This window comes from Leptonychotes weddellii, chromosome 9 (genome assembly GCF_054177405.1).
Source record: "Leptonychotes weddellii isolate Sample4059 chromosome 9, ASM5417740v2, whole genome shotgun sequence".
NCBI lineage: Eukaryota > Metazoa > Chordata > Mammalia > Carnivora > Phocidae > Leptonychotes > Leptonychotes weddellii.
Window position 1 is genome coordinate 102,750,321 of NC_138377.1, and position 25,692 is coordinate 102,776,012.

At 39.7% G+C, this 25,692-nt stretch overlaps 1 protein-coding gene across 1 annotated transcript; it reads left to right on the top strand.

Moving 5' to 3' along the window:
• Positions 1–6,235: 6,235 nt before the first annotated feature.
• TSPAN3 (tetraspanin 3) lies at positions 6,236–20,311 on the top strand (the record flags this gene model as incomplete). The annotated part of the gene is made up of 6 exons (XM_081829719.1): positions 6,236–6,433; positions 6,661–6,735; positions 10,610–10,711; positions 11,620–11,772; positions 12,031–12,114; positions 19,414–20,311. Coding segments are annotated over 6 exons (705 nt in total), but the record flags the coding sequence as incomplete, so codon positions are not given.
• Between the last annotated feature and the right edge of the window lie 5,381 nt (positions 20,312–25,692).

The following is a 25,692-nucleotide window of genomic DNA, read 5'->3' on the forward strand; positions in this document are numbered from 1 at the left end:
TGGCTGAGTAATATTCCATTGTATATATGGACCATATCTTCTTTATCCATTCATCTGTTGAAGGGCATCTCGGCTCTTTCCAAAGTTTGGCTATTGTGGACATGGCTGCTATGAACATTGGGGTGCATATGGCCCTTCTTGTCACTACATCTGTGTCTTTGGGGTAAATACCCAGGAGTGCAATTGCTGGGTCATAGGGTAGCTCTATATGTAATTTTTTGAGGCCCTCCACACTGTTTTCCAAAGTGGCTGTCCCAACTTGCATTCCCACCAACAGTGTAAGAGGGTTCCCCTTTCTCCACAATCTCTCCAACATTTGTTGTTTCTTGCCCTCTCAATTTGTGCCATTCTAACTCTGGTGTAAGGTGGTATCTCAGTGTGGTTTTGATTTTAATTTCCCTGATGGCTAATGATGATGAACATTTTTTCAGGTGTCTGTTAGCCATTTGTATGTCTTCTTCAGAGAAGTGTCTGTTCATGTCTTCAGGTTTTTTTCTTTTGTTTTTGCTATAATTTTGTTACAATATTATCACATTTTGATGAACATACCTTCCATACAAATTCTTTGTTTCCATCTGACTTATTTTCTTAAGGATAGATTCCTGGAAGTGGAATTAATAGGTGTGAAAGCATAAATATTGAGGCCAGTATTTGTTGCCAGATTGCTTTCCAAAAAGATTATTCTGTATTAATCTGTACTTCAGCCTGAGGGTTCTTTTCTCTGTACCCTCACACATCTTTGAATACAGCTTGGCTCTCTTTTCTTTTTTTTTTTTTAAGATTTTATTTATTTGCGAGAGAGAGTAAGAGAAAGCAGGGGGAGGGGCAGAGAGAGAAGCAGACTCCCCACTGAGCAGGGAGCCTCACTGCAGGGCTCTGATCCCAGGACCCTGGGATCAGGACCTGAGCTGAAGGCAGACGCTTAACCGACTGAGCCACCCAGGCGCCCTGCTTGGCTTTCTTATTGACCAATTTGTTAGGTAGAAAATGATATAATTATTTTCGTAGCTTCAGAAAATCTTGGTAAGAGTAGATTTAATTTCTGAAAGAAGATTTGAAATCTTTGGAATAGTCTTTTTTTTTTTCTTGAAAGTTGATAAGAAAGTGAATGAAATATATAGCATTGGGCTTGGGAAAGGAGTAATTGTGTTTAATGATACGAGGTATTTTATCAGAGTAAGAGTTGAAACAAAGCATGTTTGGACTAGAGAATATTATGATATGTAGAATGCTACAAGAAATTTTAAGGTGATTTTTAAGACACTTGTAATGGCACAAAGGTGGAGTTTGGGGAAGCTTTCAGAAATACACTAGGTAGAATTACCAGTGGATTCCTTGCAGGAGAGAAGTGTGGTACATAAAAAACTAGTATGAGTGTACAGGAAACTGAATTAAATGTTAAAAGATGTACATAAGATGGATTTCTGCTGGTATTTTTATCCTCTGCTTTCTTTTTGAAATCTGCTTTCTTACAAAGTCTAGAGTACACAGTGTTTTTCACCTTGCCTTTTCTTGACTGTTTTTTCTCCCAACATTCCAATCACTTTTACTTTACTAATTGATTCTTTGAGGCAAAAATTAGTCTGAAGGAGCAGTTCACGCAGGTGGGTAAGAACTTGTCAAACATTGTGATTTTAGCTGAATGATCTCACATGGTCTCTTATCTTTACACTGTCTTGGTTCTTGCCAGTTCTGGACATGAATCGATGACTATACCAGTGTAAGAAAATCACTTCTCTTCTTCTTTGCTTTATCTTCACTTAAATGTTCTATAGGATGCTTTCACCTTCACATTTCTAAACTTCCATGTAGGTACACTTTTCACAACAGAGCTATTTTATTCCCTAGCTTGTAACAAGTCTGTTTAGTTTTTGATAGTGCCACATTCCCTTGTCAAGTTTCACTGTGGATGATGTGCACCCTTTCGTTTCATATTCCTTCTTCCTTAGGAAATTAAAGAATTTAGTAGTTTTGTGGATTTCAGCATTTTATCAGCTGTTTCTTTCACAGAAGTTTTGAAAAATAGAAACAGAACAAAACAAAAAACCCAACTATAGTTTTCTATAGTTTATAGTTTCTAAACTATAGAAAAAGCAATCTTATGTGAGAATGAAATGTTTTACTTTAAAAGAGACTTTACATTTGTGTGTATATAGTAGAAGGGTAAAAGGGTAAAATGAATATTGTACTTCTGGAACTTTGCTTCCAAAATTTGATAGCAAGATAGCTTTAGTTTTTAGAGAACAGCTTGGTATGGAAAAGCACTGGCTCTCCTAAAATTTTAAAATTCTGTGGCTTAATTTGGGGCATGAGTTTTTTAAAAGATAAGGAAGAATAGTTTTAAAAAATTATTCTTTTGGTAGTTTCAGCCCTCAGCCTTTCCTTTGAATTTCCTTTCATGTCTTTGTAAAAAGGATGAATATTTTTAGTATACTGTCCTGGCACAAATCCTTCTTTTAGGCTGAGTTTTTTTTCAGCAGTGACTAAAGCAGTGCAGTGCAGTGCAGTTGCTTCCAAGTTCTCCATTTCATCTCCTCTTCTGTGGCACCTCCTCCCCCTCTGCAGCTGCTTTGTTGGCAAAGCCCAGATCCTTTGATAGATCTCAATCCCATCATGACCCTTCAAAAGCAGGATTTAACCCAGTTCACCTTTTAGCCTTTCTAATAGCCGTAATTCCTATATTAAACATCTGTATGACGACTCTGCATACTAGTTCAGAATTACTTATCATTTCCTCTCTGTTTACCATACAGCTCTACCTGTGTTCTTAATACTGATGGTTAGATGTCTTTGAAGAAGTTGCTTATTGTTTTTAGGCCTTCAGCTATTGTTAGGACACCTCCATATTTTCAAAGAAACTGATGTCATTTCATAAGTTGTTTATTATGCAACTTAAGATATAAGCACTGTATACAGATATCAAGAGAAAATTTTGAAGTTGTCTTCAATTTAGGAAACAAGCCTCTGTTCACGAGTAATTTGATTTATATACTCAACCAGCAATCATCGCAGTTCCTGCTTTGGTGTGTGCAACTAGTAAGTTGTTTCCCACTATGTGTTCAAAATAGAGCTCTGTTATGTTCTCAACTCTGCTGTGTGAATTGGATGTTGACTGGTTTGCAGCCTCGGAAAAGATAACTGCTTTCAAGTCAATTAGAAAAAAATAGGCAGCCTTACAGGTGGCATCTCCTGCTAGCCTTCCATTGCATTTGTTACACGTCTGGTCACATCTGCTGTTGGTTTGTTTTTCTGCTTCCTCAGAGTCTCACTTTCAGTTGAGTGCTTCAGTCTGGGTGAAGGGTGGCACCACTGGAAGTATTTCCCTTGGCCCATTCCCAGGCAATACCAGTTGTGAGTCTCTTTAGATGGAAAGCTCATCATTTTGTATTTAAAATGCAAGTACTCAGTTGCATTTTAAGGGTGGCTCAGTTGGTTAAGCGACTGCCTTCGACTCAGGTCATGATCCTGGAGTCCCTGGATCGAGTCCTGCATTGGGCTCCCTGCTCGGCAGGGAGTCTGCTTCTCCCTCTCCCGCTCCTCCCTCTTGTGTTCTCTCTCTCTCTCTCTCTCTCTCACTCTCTCTCTCAAATAAATAAATAAGATCTTTAAAAAAAAAAAAAATAAAATGCAAGTACTTCAGTGTCTATGCTTCAGATTAATTGAATACATATCTTTTCCAGTTTTATCTTGTTTCCATTCAAATTTCTGTAGGCTAAAATTTCATTTATTAGAAGCTCAGAAATGGAGTTTATTTTAATTAAGCCTTTTAAGAAATAAAAATTACCTTTTAGAGTAAGAAAAGCTAAGAATCCAAAGAATAGAAAGATGACTAATGAAGACAAACTGGACAAAATTTGATTGATTCATATTTAGGATTTCTTCTAATTCAGTTGAGGACTGAAGGTATTTACTTTAGCAAAATATGTGTGTGTACATACACGTGTGTGTTTATCACACACATATAGTAAAAAGTAGTATTGGGGTGCTTGGGTGGCTCAGTCATTTGAGCATCCCACTCTTGATTTCGGCCCAGCTCATGATCTTGGGGTGGCGAGATGGAGCCCTGAGTCCCTGCTCAGTGGGGAGTCTGCTTGAGATTTTCTCCCTCTGCTCTTCCCCTGCTTGCAAGTGTGTGCACTCTTTCTCAATAAATAAATCTTTAAAAAAAAAGAAAAAGTAGTATTTGGTAAGAATGTTAAGTAGTCCGTGTACTTTTGTAATTAATGCACCCAAACTATTAAGCTATTTTTCTTCTTTTCCCTTTTCTATACCTGCCTTCATCCCATAATAATATACCCTCTAAGTAAATATGTCAGTGAACTCTGAGAACTTTTGAACAGGCATAGTTGCTGTAAGTTCAGCATTTATAAACTAAAAATCTATTCCAGATGTGATGGCCATCAGGAATTTAGTAAACCGGATTAAGTTACCAAATCATGTTTGAATAGTGAACTAAAAACTATAAACATTAGACCAAAAAGGGAAAAAAACAAAAACTAAAACTTATGATAGAAATGGGGGGGGGGTGCGATTTCAACGGAAAGGATGAGATGAATTATACTCAATAAATTTTGATTGATTGTGCCAAACACCATTCTGGGTGCTGGGTGGTGATACAGGGCTAAAAGACAGATGGACAAAATTTGTGCCCTAAAGGTATGCTGAAACATGTATAGTTACTACAGTTGTGTGTGTGTACTGAGACATATATAAGTTGCGGCAGTTGTAATAAATGCTCTCTTAGAGCCAGGTGATGTGGGAGTAGGTAAAGGGCACCTAATCCAGCCTGAAAAAGTCAAGAATCTGCATCTTAATGGACAACAAGGAGTCCTCAGAAAGTCCTCAGTCTTTTGTGTCCAAAGAGCACAGCAGAGAGTAAAGAAGTGAGAGAATATGTGTACATTTGGGTATAACAGTTTTCTCTTAGGGTGTATGTAATGGAATCTGAGGTGAGGTGCAGGGAGCAGCAGCTTTGTTCATCAGGGGCCTTATTTTGCTTCATTCTGAATTTAACCAAGCTGATGTCTTGATCTGGTTTGCCCAAACTAAATGTGTCCCATAGCCTTAAGAAATAAACTGCATGTTTAGGTTGAAAGAGTTCATGATATTTCTAATACCATTGTGGAGGCTGTTTTCTAGTTTGGAGTTTAATGATTTATGTGTTAAATTTTAAAGGACAGTGAAACCATTCTTTTCCTGTGAAAGTCTCAAAGTGTTCTACAAATGGTAACTCATTACACCAAATGTTTTAACACTTCGCCTCACACTGCATTTGATCATTCACATTATAAGCAGGTGACATTAGGCTGTCAGCACAATGATAGCAAAATGACAAGGATAGAGGGAAGGAGAATGCATGTAAAACTCTGCAGCTGGAGAATGGTGTCTGGAGCAGAGCCGAAATAAGGCAGATCTCTGTTCCATGACTTTCTGCATTCACCTTCCCTTTAGGTGCTCTAAAACCTTGTTATTCAAAATGTAGTCCAAGAACCAGCAGCATCAGCATCACCTGGGAATTTGGAAATGCAGAGTCTCAGGCCCCAGTCCCAGACCTACTGAATCAGAGTCTGCAGTTTAATAAGGTCCTCACGTGATTCCTGTTCACCTTGGAGTTTGAGAAGTACCATTCTAAAGAATAAATCTAAGGGTTTGCAAAGTTATTTAGTTAACTCAGCCTTCTCGCTTAGGACAGTAAGTTTTTTGAAAATGGATATCAAGGTTACTAGCTATTATTATATTTTCTTTTTCCAAGTGGGTGGATAAAGATTAGAAATGCAGATTCTGGAGTTAGATTGCCTGGATTCAAATCCTGGCTCTGCCACTTGTACATAACTAGTACATAATTTCTTCATTCGTTGAGGGCAACTACAATGAGCAAAGGCGTAACCCGTCACCCCACTGATCTGTGGTAGACCTGTAGTTGAGTTGCAAATAAGCCTTTGTTGTGTGTTTGGGGGTGGGAGAGTTCGTTTTTGTCATTATTTATTGGATTCGTGGTTTCTTGATCTTAACCATCCGTTATTGAAAAGAAGGTAGCATTTGGGAAACTTTTCATCGTTAGTAAAGAAATGTTCTTACTAATGAATAATAGACTTTTCAGCTTCACTGTAAAAAAAGTATGTAAGTAGATTTAAAAGTGATGGCAAATCTCATTAAATTATAACCTACTAAGAAATAGTAGGAACATTTTACTAACAGAGCTTAAAGGTTTTTACCAGTGCTCTGATCTTGTTTTCTACAGGGGGCAGCTGGAATTTTATGCTATGTGGGAGCCTATGTCTTTATCACTTATGATGACTATGACCACTTCTTTGAAGATGTGTATACTCTCATCCCTGCAGTAGTGATCATAGCTGTAGGAGCCCTGCTTTTCATTATCGGCCTAATTGGCTGCTGCGCCACAATCCGAGAAAGCCGCTGTGGACTGGCCACGGTAAGTTACCACTTTACTGACTGCATGTGTCATCATCGTATGTGAGTGTATTTCGTTTGTGTTACTGGCTTCAATCAAGCATGAAACTCCATAGACTCTTTGGCTCTTATGATTGAAACAGAATTAGCACTTGTCTTCTAGCAGTTATCTCAGGTAACTGTTTTTATATCAAGACAGTATTTAGAGCAGTTTGTATTTAATTTTTGACACTGTTTTCTTCCTTACAGTTTGTCATCATCCTTCTCTTGGTTTTTGTCACAGAAGTTGTTGTAGTGGTTTTGGGATACGTTTACAGAGCAAAGGTATGTTTACTGTAATTCGTATGTTTTAAAAGGCAGCTTAAGTGTTTCAAGTGAAATAGAACAAATTCATTTTATCAGAGTAAACATTTTCTTTTGCCTTACTTCGGTTTAGTCACTACTTTAAAAATCTAAAGTTAATTAGAAATTGCACAGAGAACAGAGTGGTGGTTGCCATTCGTGGGGGTTGGGTGAAATGGGTGAGGGGAGTCAAAAGGTACAAACTTCCAGTTATAAGGTAAATAAGTCATGGAGATATAATGTACAGCATGGCAACTAACGTTAGTAATACTGTAATGTATGTTTGAAAGTTGCTAAGAGAGTAGATCTTAAAAGTTCTCTCATCACAATAAAAAAATTTTATAATTATATGTGGTGAAGGAATTAGATTTCTTATGGTGATCATTTTACCATATAAAAAGTTTAAACCATGCTGAAACTAATATGTTAGATGTCAATTTTACCTCAATTTAAGAAAACAAAATGCATTTAGTAAACACAAGTCCAGTTTCCTGGCTTAATAAAGAGTACATACCAGAGAACTGAGCTTTTGTTTTATGTTTAAGAATATGGCAACAGGGGTGCTTGGGTGGCTCAGTCGTTAAGCGTCTGCCTTTGGCTCAGGTCATGATCCCAGGGTCCTGGGATTGAGTCCCACATCCCGGCTCCCTGCTCAGTGGGGAGCCTGCTTCTCTCTCCCTCTACCCCTCTCCCTGCTTGTGCGTGCGCTCTCCCTCTCTCTTGCTCTCGCTCTCTCTCAAGTAAATAAAAGAATCTTAAAAAAAAAAAAAATACTGCAACATTTCAAGCTCTTTCTGAACACTTATTTCCACTGAAGGTACCTATATAGGCATCTAAGATTGTGTTTAATGTGGTTTCTGATCTCAGGAAGTCTCCTGAAAGCTTAATTGGTTATTTCAATTTTTATGTACTTTTCTACTACAGTAATTTTTTTCTACAATGTATTGTGTGCTGTGTCAGTTGGGGTCTTGTGAGAAGCACATGCAAAGATGGTATTCAGTGTACATGGGTTATGTTAGAGGAAAGGTCTGTGAGAGAACATGGGGAAGGAACCAGGACTGGCTGAGAGCTATCAGGCTTATGCAAGTGTAATCCCAAGTACTTGTTAGTGTAATTATGTAGTTAATTAAATACTGACTAAGTCTAAGGAAAAAATGAGTATATGAAAAAAAGGAAATGAATAATTTGAAGAGACTTGGTAAAAACAAGTAGTTACTAAAACATTTTTGATCAAATCAGATATGGGTATGATCACTATTATAGGTTTAGGGGAAATTTATTAATATTTAGTAGATTCTACACTTTGATTATGTTGCAATGTCTCCACAGTTTAAAGAAACCAAACCGAAAGTCACTGTCAGTGTATTGAGGGTGTGATTTGTGCAGAACAAATGATAAAGAGCTCTAATCAGTGGATCTTATGCAAAGACAAGACAGGCTTGCATCTTAAGATCAGTGTGAAATATACATTTCTGTGCTTTAAGCTAAATGAAAATGTTTACTTTTTAAAAAGTCTGTGACTTTCTCAGTTAAGTAACCAACTTCTCCTGACCATGGGAGGCTTCTCCCATTTGTTAAATACAGTATAACTGCATTTGCCACTTTTATATGTGGGGTAATAATGAAAAACACAAGATATTCTCTGGATTGAGAGAGTATGTGAAAGTCAATTTAGGTCATGTTTAGGTCCTTTCATTCCACAAATATTTGTTAGGAATGGTTTTAGAACTTTGTCAAAATCATAGATGGGCTGCTTGGATTTCAAACTATATTTGACAAACATATATATTTGGGTACCATATATCTACCCAGCTCACCCAGTTGACCTTTGAACAACACAGGGGTTTTATATGTGTAAGTAAATTAATATATGACATAAATCTCTGGAACTCAAAGGGTAGAGATCAGCCAAAGGGTTTACCTACTGTCCCATATATTCTCTACCCAAGACATGCTAGAGAATATTCAGCTATCACCTGCATTTAATTTCAGCTGTCAGCTGAAGGAAAAATTTGCTTAAAATTTGATTCATCCAGGCCCACCTCTAACCTCAGGCTCTTTCATGTGGTTGATTTGTTCATGCAGAATTTCCAGCTAACCCTTAACTAAACTTTATAGGCACACCGTGGTGACTGTTCCACATGGAGGAGAGGTTATAGCCCTTTGTAAAATCCTTCTGGAGCTTAAATTAGAGGCTGTTGTAGTATCTGATCACAATTCACTTTCCTCATTTGAGGCAGGATAATAGAAACATTAAACCAACAAGCAAGTAATTTCTGAACAAGATAGTTTTCTCTTTTTTTCCCCTTGTTGAATTCTGCTACAGTGTATCTTCTAAAGATCTAGCCTGGGGACTCTGAACTCCTTAAGGGCGAGGCAGTCATCTTTGTCCAGCAGTGGCAAGGTGCCTGGCACAATAAATATTATGAATTGGTCGATCAATTGAATGAAAAAAAATTACTTGTCAAGACTTCTAGTCTTATTTAATATATCGAAGTGTTCTACTGTTCTAATTTGTAAGTATTTAACTTTCTTTCCCTCAGAATGAGCTACAGATGAATAGTTGGTCTGAGAAGTTTGTTCAGATTTCCTCAGTGCATAAATTCCCTGTATGGGAGGGGGGACATAAAAAGTTTTCTGATTTCTGTTTTAGAGGAACTAAATTGAGGACTTCATTTTCCTTTGCTTCTTTAAAAAAAAAAAAAAAAAAACCTTGGTTTTGGACATAGAAAAAGATGACTGTGGGTTGAGATCCTACCATCTATGCCCGTCCTGAGGAACGAGGGGTCCTGCTAACTTGAACACCAAGACAGCCATTGCCAGCCACTCCCTTCTTGCCCCCTTTCCTCTTTCTTAGTCACTTCCTCTTCTTTTCTTTCACCTTTCTTGCTATTTTGCCTGTTTTTGCTTTCCACCTACAGTACTGTTTAAGGCTAAACAGTCTGCCTTTAATTAATTAATTGGAGTATAACTTAAAGCTATGATGAAGACATAATAGAAGTATTCTTACTGTAATTTACAGTTTTAAATCAAAGGCATAATATGCCAATTTAACATTCAAACCATTGATACATAAGGTACCAGGCAGCTATGCCCCAAAAAGGAATGCATTGAATTATGCCCCTACTGGTTATCAACTTTATAGTTGTATCACATAACTGGTATAATTACTAAGTAGGTCTAATCATCTTAGAAGGGTAAGGAGAATCTGGTACAAGCAAATTTTACTAAATGACATTTTCTTGCCACTTTAGTGATTGACAGCAGTAAGTTATGAAGAGTTTATTTCCTGTCTCCTCATTTGCACAACATTGAACTGTACTTTTTTCATAAAGGGCCACTTTTAAGGACTGATTTTTTTTTTTACCTGCGATTACCTTTGTATATTTGGCCAAATCTAAACATTGAATAATTCCAAATTCCATTTGGAAAGCATGTTGGTACTTGTTCCAAAAGTGGGCGGTTTTAAAGTTCTTTTATTTTTACCTCCTTTAGGAAATGAAAATGAGCAGATCCAACCCACTAAAAGTTTATTGGAAATGGAAGGCAGTTCATTTATAATTTACAATATCTGTCTCAGGGTTCAGCTTCTTTCTCCCTCTTGAATAGATTGTTATTCTGCCATCTTGCACACAATCTTCTCTTTGAATGCTTTTAATCTGTGTGATGTAATATGTCTGAATTTTCACCTGAATCTCTGTGGAGACAGGAAGGGAGAAAATTTTTTTTCTAAAAGAAATTCACAGAGATATCTGGCAACTTGCCATACATGTCATTTAGGTAGTTTAGCTGGAGCCTTGACAAATGTTAATTTTACCTGTATTATTAAGGGACTGAATTCTTTGTTTTGATTCAGGTGGAAAATGAGGTTGATCGCAGCATTCAGAAAGTGTATAAGACCTACAATGGAACCAACCCTGATGCTGCTAGCCGGGCTATTGATTATGTACAGAGACAGGTGAGCTCTGTTGAGATGAATTTCTTTTTGAGGGCCAGTCACTGTTGCATCAACCTTAAACAAACTCTATTACTGTGTAAATTAGGTATGTATTTTCATAGCCATGGCTAGCTTCATGATCTGTGTAATATTTTTACCTTCACCCTTGAAAAGTTTTTTCCACTGTCACCTAATCAAAGCCAGATAAGAAGCATTTGACTTTTTACCAAAAAATAATTAGCCAGAAAGGTGATAATGGAAGAGAGGTATGGTCACAGGAAAGGTGGGAGCCTCGAGGGACTTCAGAGGAGGTAAGAGGTCTTTCATATACCTTTAGAAAGCAAGACCAGAAAAGATAGCATTGGGAAAAAAAAAAAAGGACAATTTGAAATACGTGAAGGTAGAGAGAGAATAGTATAGTACCCATAAACCTACCCCAAAATTGTCAGTTTTTTGTCAGTCTTATTTCATCTTACCCCACATATCTTTTGCTAATTATCTTAAAGCAAATCCCAGACATTTCAGAGAAAATATTTGAAGCACATTGTCATTGGAAATAATATTTAACTCAGAACCAGATTTTTAACATGTAAGATATGAAGATTTTTCTTAGCTATAAATTACCCTTGCGGGTAAGGTGCTTTTCGTGTGGAGGTTCTAAAATTACTAGTCGTATGTGGCTATTTAAATTAAAATTTAAAATTCAGTTCCTTAGTCATCCTAGCCACATTGTAAGCGCTTATTCGCCTCAGGTGGCTAGTGGCTAACATGTTCAACATGCAGACAGAACATTTCAATCATTGCAGAAAGTTTTATCGGACCTCACTGGTCTAGAGTAGCTTAAAGCTCTGCAGTGCACAGAATTCTAAAGTTCAATACAGATATATGTGTCCTCTGAGGACTAATATTTCTCTTCTCTTCCCCACTAGCTGCATTGTTGTGGAATTCACAACTATTCAGACTGGGAAAACACAGACTGGTTCAAAGAAACCAAAAACCAGAGTGTCCCTCTCAGCTGCTGCAGAGAGACTGCCAGCAGCTGTAATGGCAGTCTGGCCCACCCCTCTGACCTCTATGCCGAGGTAAATCTGGTTTCTTGGCCAAGACTTGAATCTAGCTTGGTAACCTGTTTTTCTCTGTGAATTGTCTTTAGCTAGAACTTTTCTATACTCTTTTGCTTGTCTTCAATGCTGTTTTATGTTATTGTAAATTCTTGTTAAATGCATTGTCTCTCCCTCTTTGGGTTTCTGTTATTTCCATTTCTGCCACTGAGTAATAATATTTGACCTTGCAGCTTTCACTTTTAAAAAAGACTTCTAATGAGGATGACTGTGTTTCAGGGATGTGAGGCTCTAGTTGTGAAGAAGCTACAAGAAATCATGATGCACGTTATCTGGGCGGCGCTGGCGTTTGCAGCTATTCAGGTAAGCGCAGCTAGCTGAGGCGTTGTTAATCTGAGTGTGCTGATTCTCTGGTGTCAGCCGTGAATGGTTTTAATCATTAAGTGCAGTTAAAACTTTGTGGATATAGATAACTTGGAAGTGATTGAGGAACAGACCACCAGTTTCCAACATCTTCCATTTCCTGTCTCTAGACCTAGACCCAAAACGGTTCCAAGAAACCAGAGATCTGGGTGTGGGGACTGTGTTTGAGGGGACTCTGCTTTATATTCTTGACTTGAGTAGTGAGTGGCCTGTTCAAAATAGATACTGTTCCCAGTCCCAGTGTATTCTTGGGAGGTATTTTAATAGAACTTCACAGAATTTTTAACAATTGTACTGCTTTATTTCACTTTGGAAATGGAAAGCTTTTTTTCAGTCTTTTTGTACTGTTTCTTCTTCTGGCTTATTTTTCTGTCCTCAAGGGTTTTCCATGTCTATATATGTAAATCAAGAACTGGTACTACAGCACTAGTCTCTTAAAGTGATAGAAGCAGTTTCACTGCTTTACAGAAAAGACCAGGTGAAAACTGAGGTTCTAACCTATTCTGGATTTGTGGACTTAGTTTTTTCAGACTGACAGCCATCAAGGAGTCCGTGTCATCACTTGGCACCTCTGCAAGTGAACCATGCCATTTTGGGTCGCGGAGGGGACTTGTTTTCCGAACTCCTACCAGTGAAAACAGTCTTTTTCCTACCTAATAATGGCATGCACAGAGTAGCTGGTGATTGTTTAATTACCTCTCACTTTATCTACTCCTTCCTCCCTCCCTCACCTGAAAACAAGTAAGAAAGACAGCTATTTTTCTGCTCAGTACACCTACATTGCTAGTTTCTCGGGAGTATACAATGTATCTTGGGGATTATGTTAGAGGAATCTTAAACTGAGAAGAGCCAATTGTTTGGAATGATTGAGAATCCTTTGTGTCAGATCTAGTTCTCAGAGTGTTCTTTTGGTAGTTCTTGAAATATGCTTCAGGCCTAGAGAATCTATTTTAAGAAAGTGTAGGTATCTTTTAACTGTTAGATAAAACCAATGTAATTGCTAGTTTAAGTGTAAATTGCTTGGATTGCCTGCTCTCTGTATATTTGAACAAAAGCTAGTGTATTTAATGGGAAGTGCCTTTGAAAATGGCAAAAAGGTGATTGTTTACTTTGCTGGTATGCAAACGGCCCTGAAATGATTCATTAAAAAGCCTAGTTCTTTATTTGCTATGGTCTCTGCCCTTCTAAGCATTTACTTTGTGGCTCAGCATAGCAGTAATATGTTGATCAGGAGGCATGTATTTCATATTTTGATTGTCTGTGCAAACACATGCATTTAGCTAAAAATGAAACGTAAGGGAGGTCTTTTTTCCCAAGTGAAATCCTGGTCTGTGCATTCTTAATGATTTTATTTGTGTTAATAAATCAGCACATACCAGCATGCAGCAAAAAAGCTTTGAAACTGTAAGGTGCTTGTGATCATGAAATATGCAGCATGTATAAAGAACACTGATGAAAATCGTTGCTTTAGCTATGTCCCTCATCTAGTTACGCTTATTAACCAGGCAGATATTGCTTCATTAAATATTTTTCAGTGGGGGCTAATAAATATTTTAACTAGTCTCTTAATTTATGTATGCCTTCTCATATGCATTTTATTTTATTTTATTTTTTTTTAAAGATTTTATTTATTTATTTGAGAGAGAGAGAGCACATGAGAGGGGGGAGGGTCAGAGGGAGAAGCAACTCCCTGCTGAGCAGGGAGCCTGATGTGGGACTCGATCCTGGGACTCCAGGATCATGACCTGAGCCGAAGGCAATCGCTTAACCAACTGAGCCACCCAGGCACCCTCATATGCATTTTATACTTAAATCACCCTGATTTAGGTAATGGCTGATAAAGATTTGATGTGTTCAGTTCAGCAAAACTCAGGAAAGGATTCAGAGTTTTCACAGACTCAAAACCTAGTGGTTTTGAAAATTTAAAAACTTTGGTTTTAAGGGAAAAAACATACATTTGAAATAATGAAAGAATTTTCCCGAATGTTTTCTTTTTTAAAAGAGTACCTGTTAATGTTCTGAACTTTTGATACTCAAAATCTGATTTAGATCTGTGCCCTCGGTGTGGAAAACCTGAGCAAAGGCAAAAACAGCTCAAAGATGAGTGATTTCTTGTGCATGTATGCCCATCCTGCTAGAGAAAGAGCTAGAAGGACACTTGGAGAGTCTCTAGTCCCTGTTTCCTTTGTTTTAAAGGCCATGAAAATGAGGGGGCAGGGGGACAAAGATAGTATGACTAATGACCATCAGTGAAGCTTGAACCCTGGCCTCTTGTACTCTGCCTCCAATTACAAAGTGAAGAATTAAGGTTCTCAAAAGATTAAATTCTTCAATTCTGTTATGAAACCAGACAGTTAATTGGCACTTCAGCTTAAGAAAATACACAATGTGATAGCATTGAAATATCATTGGCACTTTCCTTCAGGTTCTAAAGTGGGGAAGTTCTAAGAGCTGTCATAGGAAGTATGGTTTTAAATAATGTTAGGGACACCTGGCTGGCTCAGTTGGAAGAGCATGTGACTCTTGATCTTGGGGTCGTGAGTTTGAGCCCCATGTTAGGTGCAGAGATTTCTTAAATTAAAACTTTAAAAAAAATAATGTTAAAGATTGAAAGATGATTTTTGGTAGTGTTGTATCAAAACTGAAGCATTGTCTTTTTTGAATTTGAGTGTGATTTATAGCACTGTTAAGCTACATTTTATTGAAGTTCTAAGGCATAAGGTGAATTTAAGAAAAAAAATTTTTTTTAAGATTTTATTTATTTGACAGCTAGAGAGCACAAGCATGGGGAGCACAAGCCAGAGGGAGAGGGAGAAGCAGGCTCCCCGCTGAGCAGGGAGCCTGATGTGGGGGCTCAATCCCAGGACCCTGGGGTCATGACCTGAGCCCAAGGCAGACGCTTAACTGCTTAACTGGTTGAGCCACCCAGGTGCCCTGAAGAATTTTTCTCATAAACCTAATTGACGAATAGAAGGCTCTAGTTCACGTGTTAGCCATCTGTAGGTCCTACGGGCCAAATCTAGCCCACTACCTCTTTTTGTGTTAGCCACACTCAATTATATATTATCTGTGACTGCTTTTGTGTTACAATGACAGAGTTGCATGGTTGTGACAGAGACTGATTTTGTCTCTTGGTTCACAAAACCTAAAATATTTACTATTTGCCCTTTAAGAATACACTTGTTGGGCGCCTGGGTGGCTCAGTTGGTTAAGCGACTGCCTTCGGCTCAGGTCATGATCCTGAAGTCCCGGGATCGAGTCCCGCATCGGGCTCCCTGCTCGGCAGGGAGTCTGCTTCTCCCTCTGACCCTCCTCCCTCTCATGCTCTCTGTCTCTCATTCTCTCTCTCTCAAATAAATAAAAAAAATCTTTAAAAAAAAAAAAAGAATACACTTGTTGACCCTTGTTCTAGTCTAGTTAAGTGATCTAGGTTTGAGTAGGACCAAAATGTTCAAGTTAAAAACCCTGAAAAATAGTAGTTAATTGTTACAACAGGATTTTTTAATGTCAGAGAAAGATTTTTAAAATTTTGCTACATTCCCTATTTTGTTAGCTTTCATTTTTAATGATTTTACTTTTAAGTAATCTCCACACCCAACATGGGGCTTGAACCTACAACTTCGAGATCAGGAGTCGCATGTTCCACCAAATGAGCCAGCCAGGCACCTCTTTATTTTGTTAGCTTTTTAAAATCAACAAGATATTTGACTTCTGTGAGCATAGCCAGCCTCTTAAATTAGCAAATGATCAATTAGGAATTTTATATCTAAAAGATCTGGTCGTAATAATAGACAAAAATCTAGGTTTGGATTTGGCAATCTCTTAAGTATCTGCTGTGAGTAAGGCTTTCTGCAAAGACAGTATGGGAGGGGCGCCTGGGTGGCTCAGTCCTTAAGCGTCTGCCTTTGGCTCAGGTCATGATCCCAGGGTTCTGGGATCGAGCCCCGCATCGGGCTCCCTGCTCGTCGGGAAGCCTGCTTCTCCCTCTCCCCCTCCCCCTGCTTGTGTTCCCCCTCTCGCTGTGTCTCTCTCTGTCAAATAAATAAAATCTTTAAAAAAATAAAACAAAAAAATTAAAAAAAAAAAAGACAGTATGGGAAAAATGGGAATTATCTGATGTCTTTGGAGTCTCATGAAGTTGGCATGTCCTCAAGATAGAGTGATCAAGAGCAAACTTTCACAGAGGACTGTTTCCCAAAGCCATGTTGCTTTTTTCTGGTCTATATGCCAAGTGTGAAGGAGGTTGAGCCTGCTATTTCCTTCCTGCTTCTTGATTGCCAGATATTCATTAAAATGACTTAAAATACATTAGTGAATAACACTTCAGATTGGGCCTCCAGATAGTTAAAATCTAGTGGGTTGATTCTGACACACTTTTAAAGAAATATTTCAAGTAATTCTTTAAAAATTTAAACCAAGGCTTGGGAAGATAATTCTTGAATGACTAGGTTTTGTTTTGTGTATCACAACCAGGGTATTGGCACTGATATAATCCACCAGTTTTATTCAGATTTTTCATTTCTATTTGTATATTTGGTTCTGTATAGTTTTATGACCTGGTAGGTTCCTGTATCTACCACCACGATCAAGATACTGAACAGTTCTAACACCGCAAGGATTCTACCTAGTACCCTTTTGTAACTAAGTGCACCCACCTCCATCCTGTGCCTCCTCCCCCCATACCCTGGCAACCACTAATCTGTTCTCCATTTCTAAAATTTTTGTCATTTCAATATGTAAATGGAACCATATGGTATGTAACCTTTGGTTCCTTCTTATGTCTTACTGTGGCTGCATAGTATTTCATTTTGGGGCATACTTTATAATTTATCTAATCTACATTAATGGGCACTTATATAAGTCTTGCTATTCTAGAAATGCAAGTAGTGAATATCCTCTGTATGCATGTACAAAGTCTATAGCTATGAAGTTGAAGAGTCAGTGGCTTTTTGATAGGTATTTCCACATTTTTCTCAGAAAAGGGTGTTTCCAGTGTGCAGTTTCAAAACCTTGTATAACAATACCTATTTTCCCATAATGCCCCCTACATAGTATATTCTAGAACATTTTAATCCTTGGCAGTCGGTTTTTTTTTTTTTTTTTTAAAGATTTTATTTATTTATTTGACAGAGACACAGCTAGAGAGGGAACACAGCAGGGAGAGTGGGAGAGGGAGAAGCAGGCTTCCCGCCGAGCAGAGAGCCCGATGTGGGGCTCGATCCCAGGACTCCGGGATCATGACCTGAGCCAAAGGCAGACGCTTAACGACTGAGCCACCCAGGCGCCCGGCAGTCAGTTTTTTTAATCACCACTTGTCTCTCTATTTAGCAGTCATTTTTTGCAGTTGCTTGATGTTATATTTAAACTAAGTGCAGATTAGTTCTCATGGCTTGAATATTGCAGGGAAAATTTTTATTGCAAGAAATAACTCTGGAGCTAAAATATTTCCAAGTCTGTTGCTGGAAAATTTTAATAATCAGTGAAATTTCAGTATAGCAGAGCTTTGGCAGTGAGCCTGTAGTACTTAGTGATGAGGTTTGGACCGTAAGAAGTTAACGTGCAGAGCTTAATGTTCATAAACAGACTCATTCCCAAGCATGAGTAGGGTTTTATCAAGCTTATTGTTTTAAAATCGGTACAAGTTGACTTAATTGAAATAAAAGTCAGGAAAAGAAATGATGCTTATTTCAGACACCATTTGAGAATGCTGACTCCTTCAGTAGAAATTAACCAACTGAAAGGAATGTGAGGGGAGTGGCATAGGAAGAGAGATTTTTTTTCCAGAAAATCAGTAATTTCTGAGCTTAGCGTTTTTATTGCTCAATTTAACATTGCCTGGGAACATAATTGTGTTTGATTTTATAGCAGTTCTAAGAATATTTTGATGTACAGTGAATGGAAATGTATTTCTATAGGAATTAGATACAAAACATGTCCAGACCTGGCTAAAGATATTTACTGAATTTTAACAATATCCACTTTTAAAATGTCTTCAAGGTGCTTTGTGCTGTTATTGCACTTAGCAAATATTGATATAATGAAACTGATGGATTTAAGCAGCAAGAATATATCCTGAATGCGTAGAAAGAATATGGGCTAATTGAGGGCAGAAATTGGAGTGTGTGACTTTTATACCATGGAGAATTCAGTTTGAGGACATCCGTATTCTCTGTGTATTGTGTCTCATTAGTAATCTTCCACTTTAGACTTTGAGAGCTTGTTTATGGATCCAGTACATTTTGTTGAAATTGATTGACCCCATATATACAGAAAGCCTTGCCTTTTAAAAATCAAATAACTGAGACCTTTCACTGCCAATGAAAAGTTAGAACAGCAAATTAACTTACTCTTATTTAGCTCTTTTGTTACTATTTATATTTTGTAAGAGGCCAGGTCAAAATTCTAGAATCATTTTCTCTTTAATCCAGTTTAATCCTCTTGCTTATTCAAAATAACGTGGCATGACTTTATTACAATTCCAGTTTGCTGCCACAGAAGGATTAGGGCTTATTAAAATGATGAAGGAAGAGTGACCTTTAAAAAATAATGTGTGTGTAATACAGAGCCAAATCTGGATTTCAAAAATAGTAAATAATTATGAAAGAGACAAAAACCTTCAAACCATTCTTTTGGCATCAAGATTAGTTTTCCACCATAGGGCTTTTGGGCTATTCATGTACTGAATTTTGTGGATTGTTAGTAAAGCCTGTGTCCCCAAATCCAGATGTCTGAAAAGACCACCAGTAAGTTTCCTTAATACACGTAGTCTTGGTCATTCCACTCCCTAGACCTTTGTTGTCCAGTATGGTAGCCACTAGCCAGTTACGTGTGTCCCAAGTTTAATTTACATAAAATAAAAAACATAATTCGGCAGTTGCACTAGCTACATTTCAGGTGCTCAGTAGCCCCATGTGGCTAGTGGCTACCAAGTTTGACAGCTCAGTTTGATAGAATGTTTCTATCATTGCAGAAAGTTCTTTTTTAGAGCACTGTTGTTGATTGAGAGTGGGGATGGCAGGAGGAGAGTCTTGTGTTTCTGCTTTTCACATATTGTTCTCAGGTGTGAGACAGGGAAACTAAAAGTTGGTTCCTAAAAAGTTAATGTATTCATTAGAAATTACTTCTGTTCCTGTTGTTATTGCGGAACTTTGAAACCGCTCCATTGCCAACCAAGAAATACACACTTGCTATGAGAGAGCCTTCAGCCTTCTTTTTTCCCCTGTTGTTTTCTTCCCACAGCTGCTGGGCATGTTGTGTGCATGCATCGTATTGTGCAGAAGGAGTAGAGATCCTGCTTATGAGCTCCTCATCACCGGCGGAACCTATGCATAGTAGAAAATGCAAGCCTGAGCTTTTTTTAGTCTTGTTCTGATTTGGAAGGTGAATTGAGCAGGTCTACTTCATTAGCGGCCTGAGTTCATTTAGTTAAAGCACACAGGTGTTGGACAAAGCAGCTTGGCTCTTCATGTGCCCACCTACTTCCCTACCCACCCAGGATTTTCTTTTCCTCTAGTCTAGCTGACTCTCCATGTCCCTAAGTTTTTAAGTATGGCAGTATATGTTCTCATTTCAGAACCATTTGCAGGTTGCATAGTGTGGGAGAACCAAAGGAGGGCCTGGGCCTGCTTCTGTGACCTCCATGCAGTAACAGGGCTGCTGCCAGAGTATCACTGGGCCCTTTCAGTCTTCATGATGGAGAACTCGGGGCCAAAGGTTTTTGGGGGGAGGGGGAGGAAGCCAGCTGCGGTTAAAGTTAACACCAGATGGTGCCCCTCATCAGTGTCCTTTGAAAAAAACATATACTGTAGTCCAGTAAGATAGCAACTGTATAAAATTGCTAAAATAGATTTTAGAATCATACAGTGTGTCTCTTGGTTCATCTTCAAAATCAGATTGGTTTTTGAAACTAGCAGTTTTTAATCAAAGCTGGCTTTATAGGAGGAGTATAATGTATGCACTACTGTTTTAAAACAATTAGTGTGAGTGTGTGTGTGTTTTTGTATGATTGAGCCCATTCATTGTAAGTCTAAACTCGTTAGGATTAATGTACCCATGTAGACTAGCAAAATAGTATGTAGATGTGATCTCAGTTGTAAATAGAAAAATCTAATTCAATAAACTCTGTATCACCCCTCAACATGTACTTTGTAATTATTTGGGGATACTTCAGTTCCCAAGCAGCAGTGTAATGTTTTAAATGTTGGTGCTGTCTACAGTTCATCAAGATTTGCATGTGTTTTAATTATATCAGTTGCCAAATTCTAAAGGCCTTGGGATCCAGAAAACCACAGATGCTTTTCAGTCCAGTATATCCTACAAATATAGAACACCTGAGCATGTGCATGACTCCGGCATACGGCGATGACGCTCTCCTGGCCTTTAAGGATAATGTGGAGTCCTGTTATAGGAGACATAGAAAGAAGCAGATAATTTCCATACAGGGCAATGACTGTAGTAACAAAACAATGGGAGTGCAGAGGAAGTACCCAGAGAGGTCAGAGGCAACTTCCTGGAGAAAAGGCCTGAACTCAGATAGGCTTTGTGGGAGAGGGCACACAGGAGTGTGAGATGGGCTAGAGTGTGCAGGGAGCTACAAGTAGCTCATTGTGCCTTTAGCTTAAAATACAGGGCTGGGAAAAGAAGTTGAAGTGGCAAAGCGCAAGTCCTCTAGGGTGTCCCACTACATTCTGTGGAGGTCCAGTGTCCCTGGAAGGTGGAGGCAGCCATGTGTGGTGCCAGTGGACGTGTTGTGGATGTCCCTGTGGCTGCGGTAGAGAGGATGATTGGAGGGACTTGACTGGGCTTCAGTGAGGGGGGTGTAGTGGTTTGGGGGAGAGCAGAAGAGTGGTTGGTGGCAGTGGGGAGGGGTATGGTGGAATTCCATCACTGGTTGCATGTGGGACAGAGAGAAGGGAGAGGAAGGAGTCTAGCATGAGGCCCAGGTTTCTGGCTCAGTCTGCTGAGGAAACAGAATTAGGAATAGAGCTAGGGAGCAAGTAAGGACCACATCTAGGGGTATGGGTTCACATTCCGTTTTGGATCAGTCCGTTTGGGGGAAATTACGCAGGTCTGTCCTGCCTGAAAATGGAGGTGTTGAGAGAGGGATAAGAACTAACTCCTATTCACGAAGCGGAAGTTAACTAAAACATTCATGGCTTCTGAGAACTACAGGTGGTTTGCTAGGTCCCCTGACCCATCCCCCCTCTTGTCCCTACAGGTTGCACAGCAGGCAGGGATGCTTTGCTTGTCCTCACGACTTTCACTAGTGCCTTCTCCCCCTAGTACTGTCTCTTTTCCTCCCCTTTCCGGTTTTCTATTGTACCATTCTGTGGCTGCCCCGTCACAGATTAGAGCTGGGGTGAACAATATCTGGACTGATGTTTTCTGCATGGCAGAACTGAGCCTCTAGAGTAGGAAATTGCTTTGGGAAAATGTGCCGATTGCTAGCCTAGTCTTTGAACTTGCCCAAGACGCTAATTCCACACACCCCTTTACTCATTCCTCTCTGCCTGGTCAAAGAGCAGCTTCCTCCCTTTTAATGGTGGACTAGGAATTTGTATTACCCTGAGACTCTGGTCCCCAGTGCTTATTCTTCAGAGGGCAAAAGAGCCACTTTTTAGGTCTGAATTTAATGGATGAGCCCTCAGGCTGTGCCACTTTCCCCACTGTTGTCTGCACATTGGAATCACCTAGAGAACTTTGGGAACTACAGGTGCTTGGGTCCCTTGGGAGCTTCCAGAGAGCAGTGAAGGCTGAGAACCACTACCGTATCCTGTTGCCTTTTCTTTGAAAGTTAATTTTATTTGGAAATAATTTCAAAGTTACAGAAAAATTACAAGAATAAGAATTATATATACAAGGCCCCCAAACCCTTCATTTAGATTCACCTATTCACATTTTGCCCTGCTTAACCTGTCACTCGTGTTCTTGCGTGTGCTGTCTCTGTACCAGTATCATGGCCTTTAATACTTTGGTGGGGATTTCCTAAGGATAAGGATATTCTAATTGAGAACACTTAACACAATACTTAAACCCACCATTCGTGTTTCAGTTGACCTCACAACGTCCTTTATACCATTTCCCCTCCAGTTCTGGATCCAGTCAAGGACCAGGTGTTAATAGTTAGCTGTCCTGTCTCTTTGGTCTCCTTTAATCTGGAACGTTGCCATAGCTTTGTCACTTACGACATTGACATTTTGGAAGAATAAAGTCCCTTTTAAATGCTGCTACTCATTTTGGGTTTATCGGATGTTCCCTCTTGATTAGATTAGGTTTTGCATTCCAGGTGGTCGGAGCGCTACCCATGTCATGTGTCCTCTCAGGGTGTGACAGCAGGAGCACACAATGTCATCTGCCCTGCCATGGGGCTGTTCATTTTGATCACCTGATGTATCATTCAGGGTCCAATGAGGGGAAAATGTAAACAAGAAATGACAGAAACAGTTGCTTACTGTGGTAAAGATTGGTTAACTAGTAAAAGGGGGTTAAAAAAAAAAAGGCCCTAGAGCAGCTTAGTAGGAAACAGCTCCCACCCCGAGGGTCATGGAAGAGAGGACAAGGAACTGTCCTCAGAGCAGGGCCCTGCAAATCTGAGGGTCGGACCCCTGACAGGAGCGCCACCTGCCCTGTGCTGTAGGATAAACTCCCCGAGGTGCCCAGCCCCGAGCCAGGAGAGCGGAGCGCTGGCAGCGTGGAGGATGCTGCTGGCACCCATGCCTGACCAAAACACAGTCTCGTCTAGCCTGGCCATCCTCTTCACAGGTCCCTGTTGGCCAGCTGGTGGAAGAGGAACGTCCCAGCATGGCAAGGAAGGGAGAGGAAGGGCAAGTTTGGCACACTTGGTTAGGGTGGTTTATAGTTACTGTTTTATCCCTTCCAACTCAGGCGATTTCTGGAGACATACTACTGTAAGACTAAACATTTAAATATCCTGCTCCTCCCTCCCTTCTCCCCCAGTTATTTTATATATCTATTTATATTTGCTATGGACTGATGGATTCCCATTTTTTTCGGTGGTTTAGAATTCCTTATTTTCCTTTTGTGTTTTGTTTTTGGTTCTCAAATAGTTCCAGATTTGGCCAGTGGGAGCCTCTTGAAGCTGCATTCTGTTTCCTGACATTTTTGTTGAACACTTCTGTAATTTCTGACTTAATAAGATGTTCCAGGCTCTTCTCGTCATACCCCTGGTGCCCAGCCCTGGAATCAGTTTCTGAGGAGCCTTGGTCCCTGGCTCTAGCTGTGCTCATTACTACCAGGGTGTCTTTGCCTCTCATCCTAAGAATAAGAGCTTGTCTTACTCTTTTAAAATTGTTCCCCCTCCCCTCTTTTTTTTTTAAACAAAAGTAACAGTGCTTTAAAAAATGTAAACCGTAACAGACATCTGTAAAGAAAAAAGTACCCACAGGTAGACAAGTGTAGGATGGTGTGTATCCTTCCAGACTTTACATACATAAAACCAGATTTGGTGGTGGGGTTTAGTTTTGCTTTTGGCTAGTATATGAATTCTGTTCTACAAGGTCTTTTTTTCTTCATCACAACATAGTATGTGCTCTGTATCAGAATGTAGAATTCTGACATTTTTGTTAGCTGCATGGATATATTAGTATCATGCTTAACTAGCGTACAGTGGGTGGACGTTCAGATTGAATGCAGCCTTGCTGCCGTGAACACTCCCATACACATACTGTGAGGCATTTCTTTTTTTTTTTAATCTTTTTATTGAGGTGAAATTCACATAGCATAAAGTTAACGATTTTAAAGTGCACAGTTCAGTGGCATTTAGCACATTCACAGTGTTGTGCAACCACCTCCTCTCTCTGGTTCCAAAGCATATTCATCGCCCATGTTGTGCATTTTTATATGGACTCAAGGAGTCTTAGTAGTGGATTTACTCTGGACCAAAAGTCACATTAAAGGTTTTTCATAGCTACATCCACTTGCCCTTTCTAGGTTATTCCAGTTTATATTCCCACTAGCAATTGAAAATGTGCATTTCCCTATACCCTTGTTGACACTTTGGGTATTATCAGCCTTTATTTTTCTTCCAATCTGATAGACAAGAATATGTATTTTTTGACTAGTAGCTAGGCCCAGAATGTTTTCAAAGATGTTTCAGTCATTTGTTTCTGTTGGATTTCCAGTTTCAGTCATCTGCCTAGTTTGATAGGTTGTTGGCGGTGGGGTTCTTTTCCCTTACAGGGCTAAGTTTACTTAGGAAATTTTTCTATGAAATTCAGTGCCTGTTGCTAGTGTGTGTGTGTGTGTGTGTGTGCGCGCGTGCGCTAATCTTCCTGATATATTTCCTAAGTTTGTATCTTCTGGGTGGCTCTTCATTGCAGTGTCTCTGAGGTCTCCTAAGGGTGTCCGTGACCTTGTAGAAACACCCTAGGTTTACCTACTGAATACCTCCCTGGACAGTGCTGAGTGCATTGGTAGTGGTGAGGAAATGGCCTCACACACAGGTCCTTCTCTCCTGAGTCCTTCTCTCCTTCTCTCACTGACAGGAAAGTAGATATGGAAATTCTAGTAATAAGATAGAAAAGAAGTGTGTGTACCTTTGCATCCCTAGCACCTGACACATAGTGGACACTGAATGTCTGACATAAGTCACTATGGTGCCGTAAGAATAGGGTTTTCTTTTTTTTCCTTTTTTAAGCTGAAGAGCCCATTAGCCAGAAAGGTTCTCATCCCTGGCTGCATAGTAGAATCACCAGGAGGATGTTTAAAATATTTATGCTCAAACTCAACTGGCAGAGAATTGGTTTCAGTCTGTCCAAAGTGGGACCAAAGCATGAGCATTTTAAAAAGACTTGTTAGTAACTTCACTGAGCAGCCAGGGTTGAGAACCTCTGCTTGTCTGGGACGGAAACGCTTCAAGTAGAGCTTGAGGTGGAGCGGGGGCTGCCTCTCTCTTCCCTTTGGCCCCCAGCAGGGTTTGCTGGGCACAGTTTGAAAGCCGCAGAAGCCCCATGGTCCCGAGAATCCTGTGAGGATGTGGAGGATGGTGTGCCCACCTGCTGGTGGCAGTTTTGTTCGGGGCTTGTGCTGCTGCTTCACACGCCAGCATGGGAATTAGGCAGACGTCCTGGTTCAGCCAGAGGAGCAGGGTCCCCTGTGCTGAGGTTGCAGGGCCTGGGAATAGCTATGGGAAGGTGGTGGGAATTAGGTGTCAGGCCTCCGTGCCTCTAGTTCGGCCAGATAGTGGATTGCTACCCCTTTGCTCCTTGTCACCTCTGGGAGGGACTTACTGATATAACTGCAGCTCTCCAGAGGGCATGCTGTGAGGGTGATTCTGCCAAGCCCAAAGTTGTTGCTGGTTATAGCCAAGATTCAGAGGTGGTGGGCCTTTTCGTTAAAAATGGTCATCCCTGAATGCAAGCTGGTGCAGCCACTCTGGAAGACTGTATGGAGGTTCCTCAAAAAGTTGAAAATAGAGCTACCATATGATCCAGCAATTGCACTACTGGGTATTTACCCCAAAGATACAAAAGTAGGGATCCGAAGGGCTACGTGCACCCC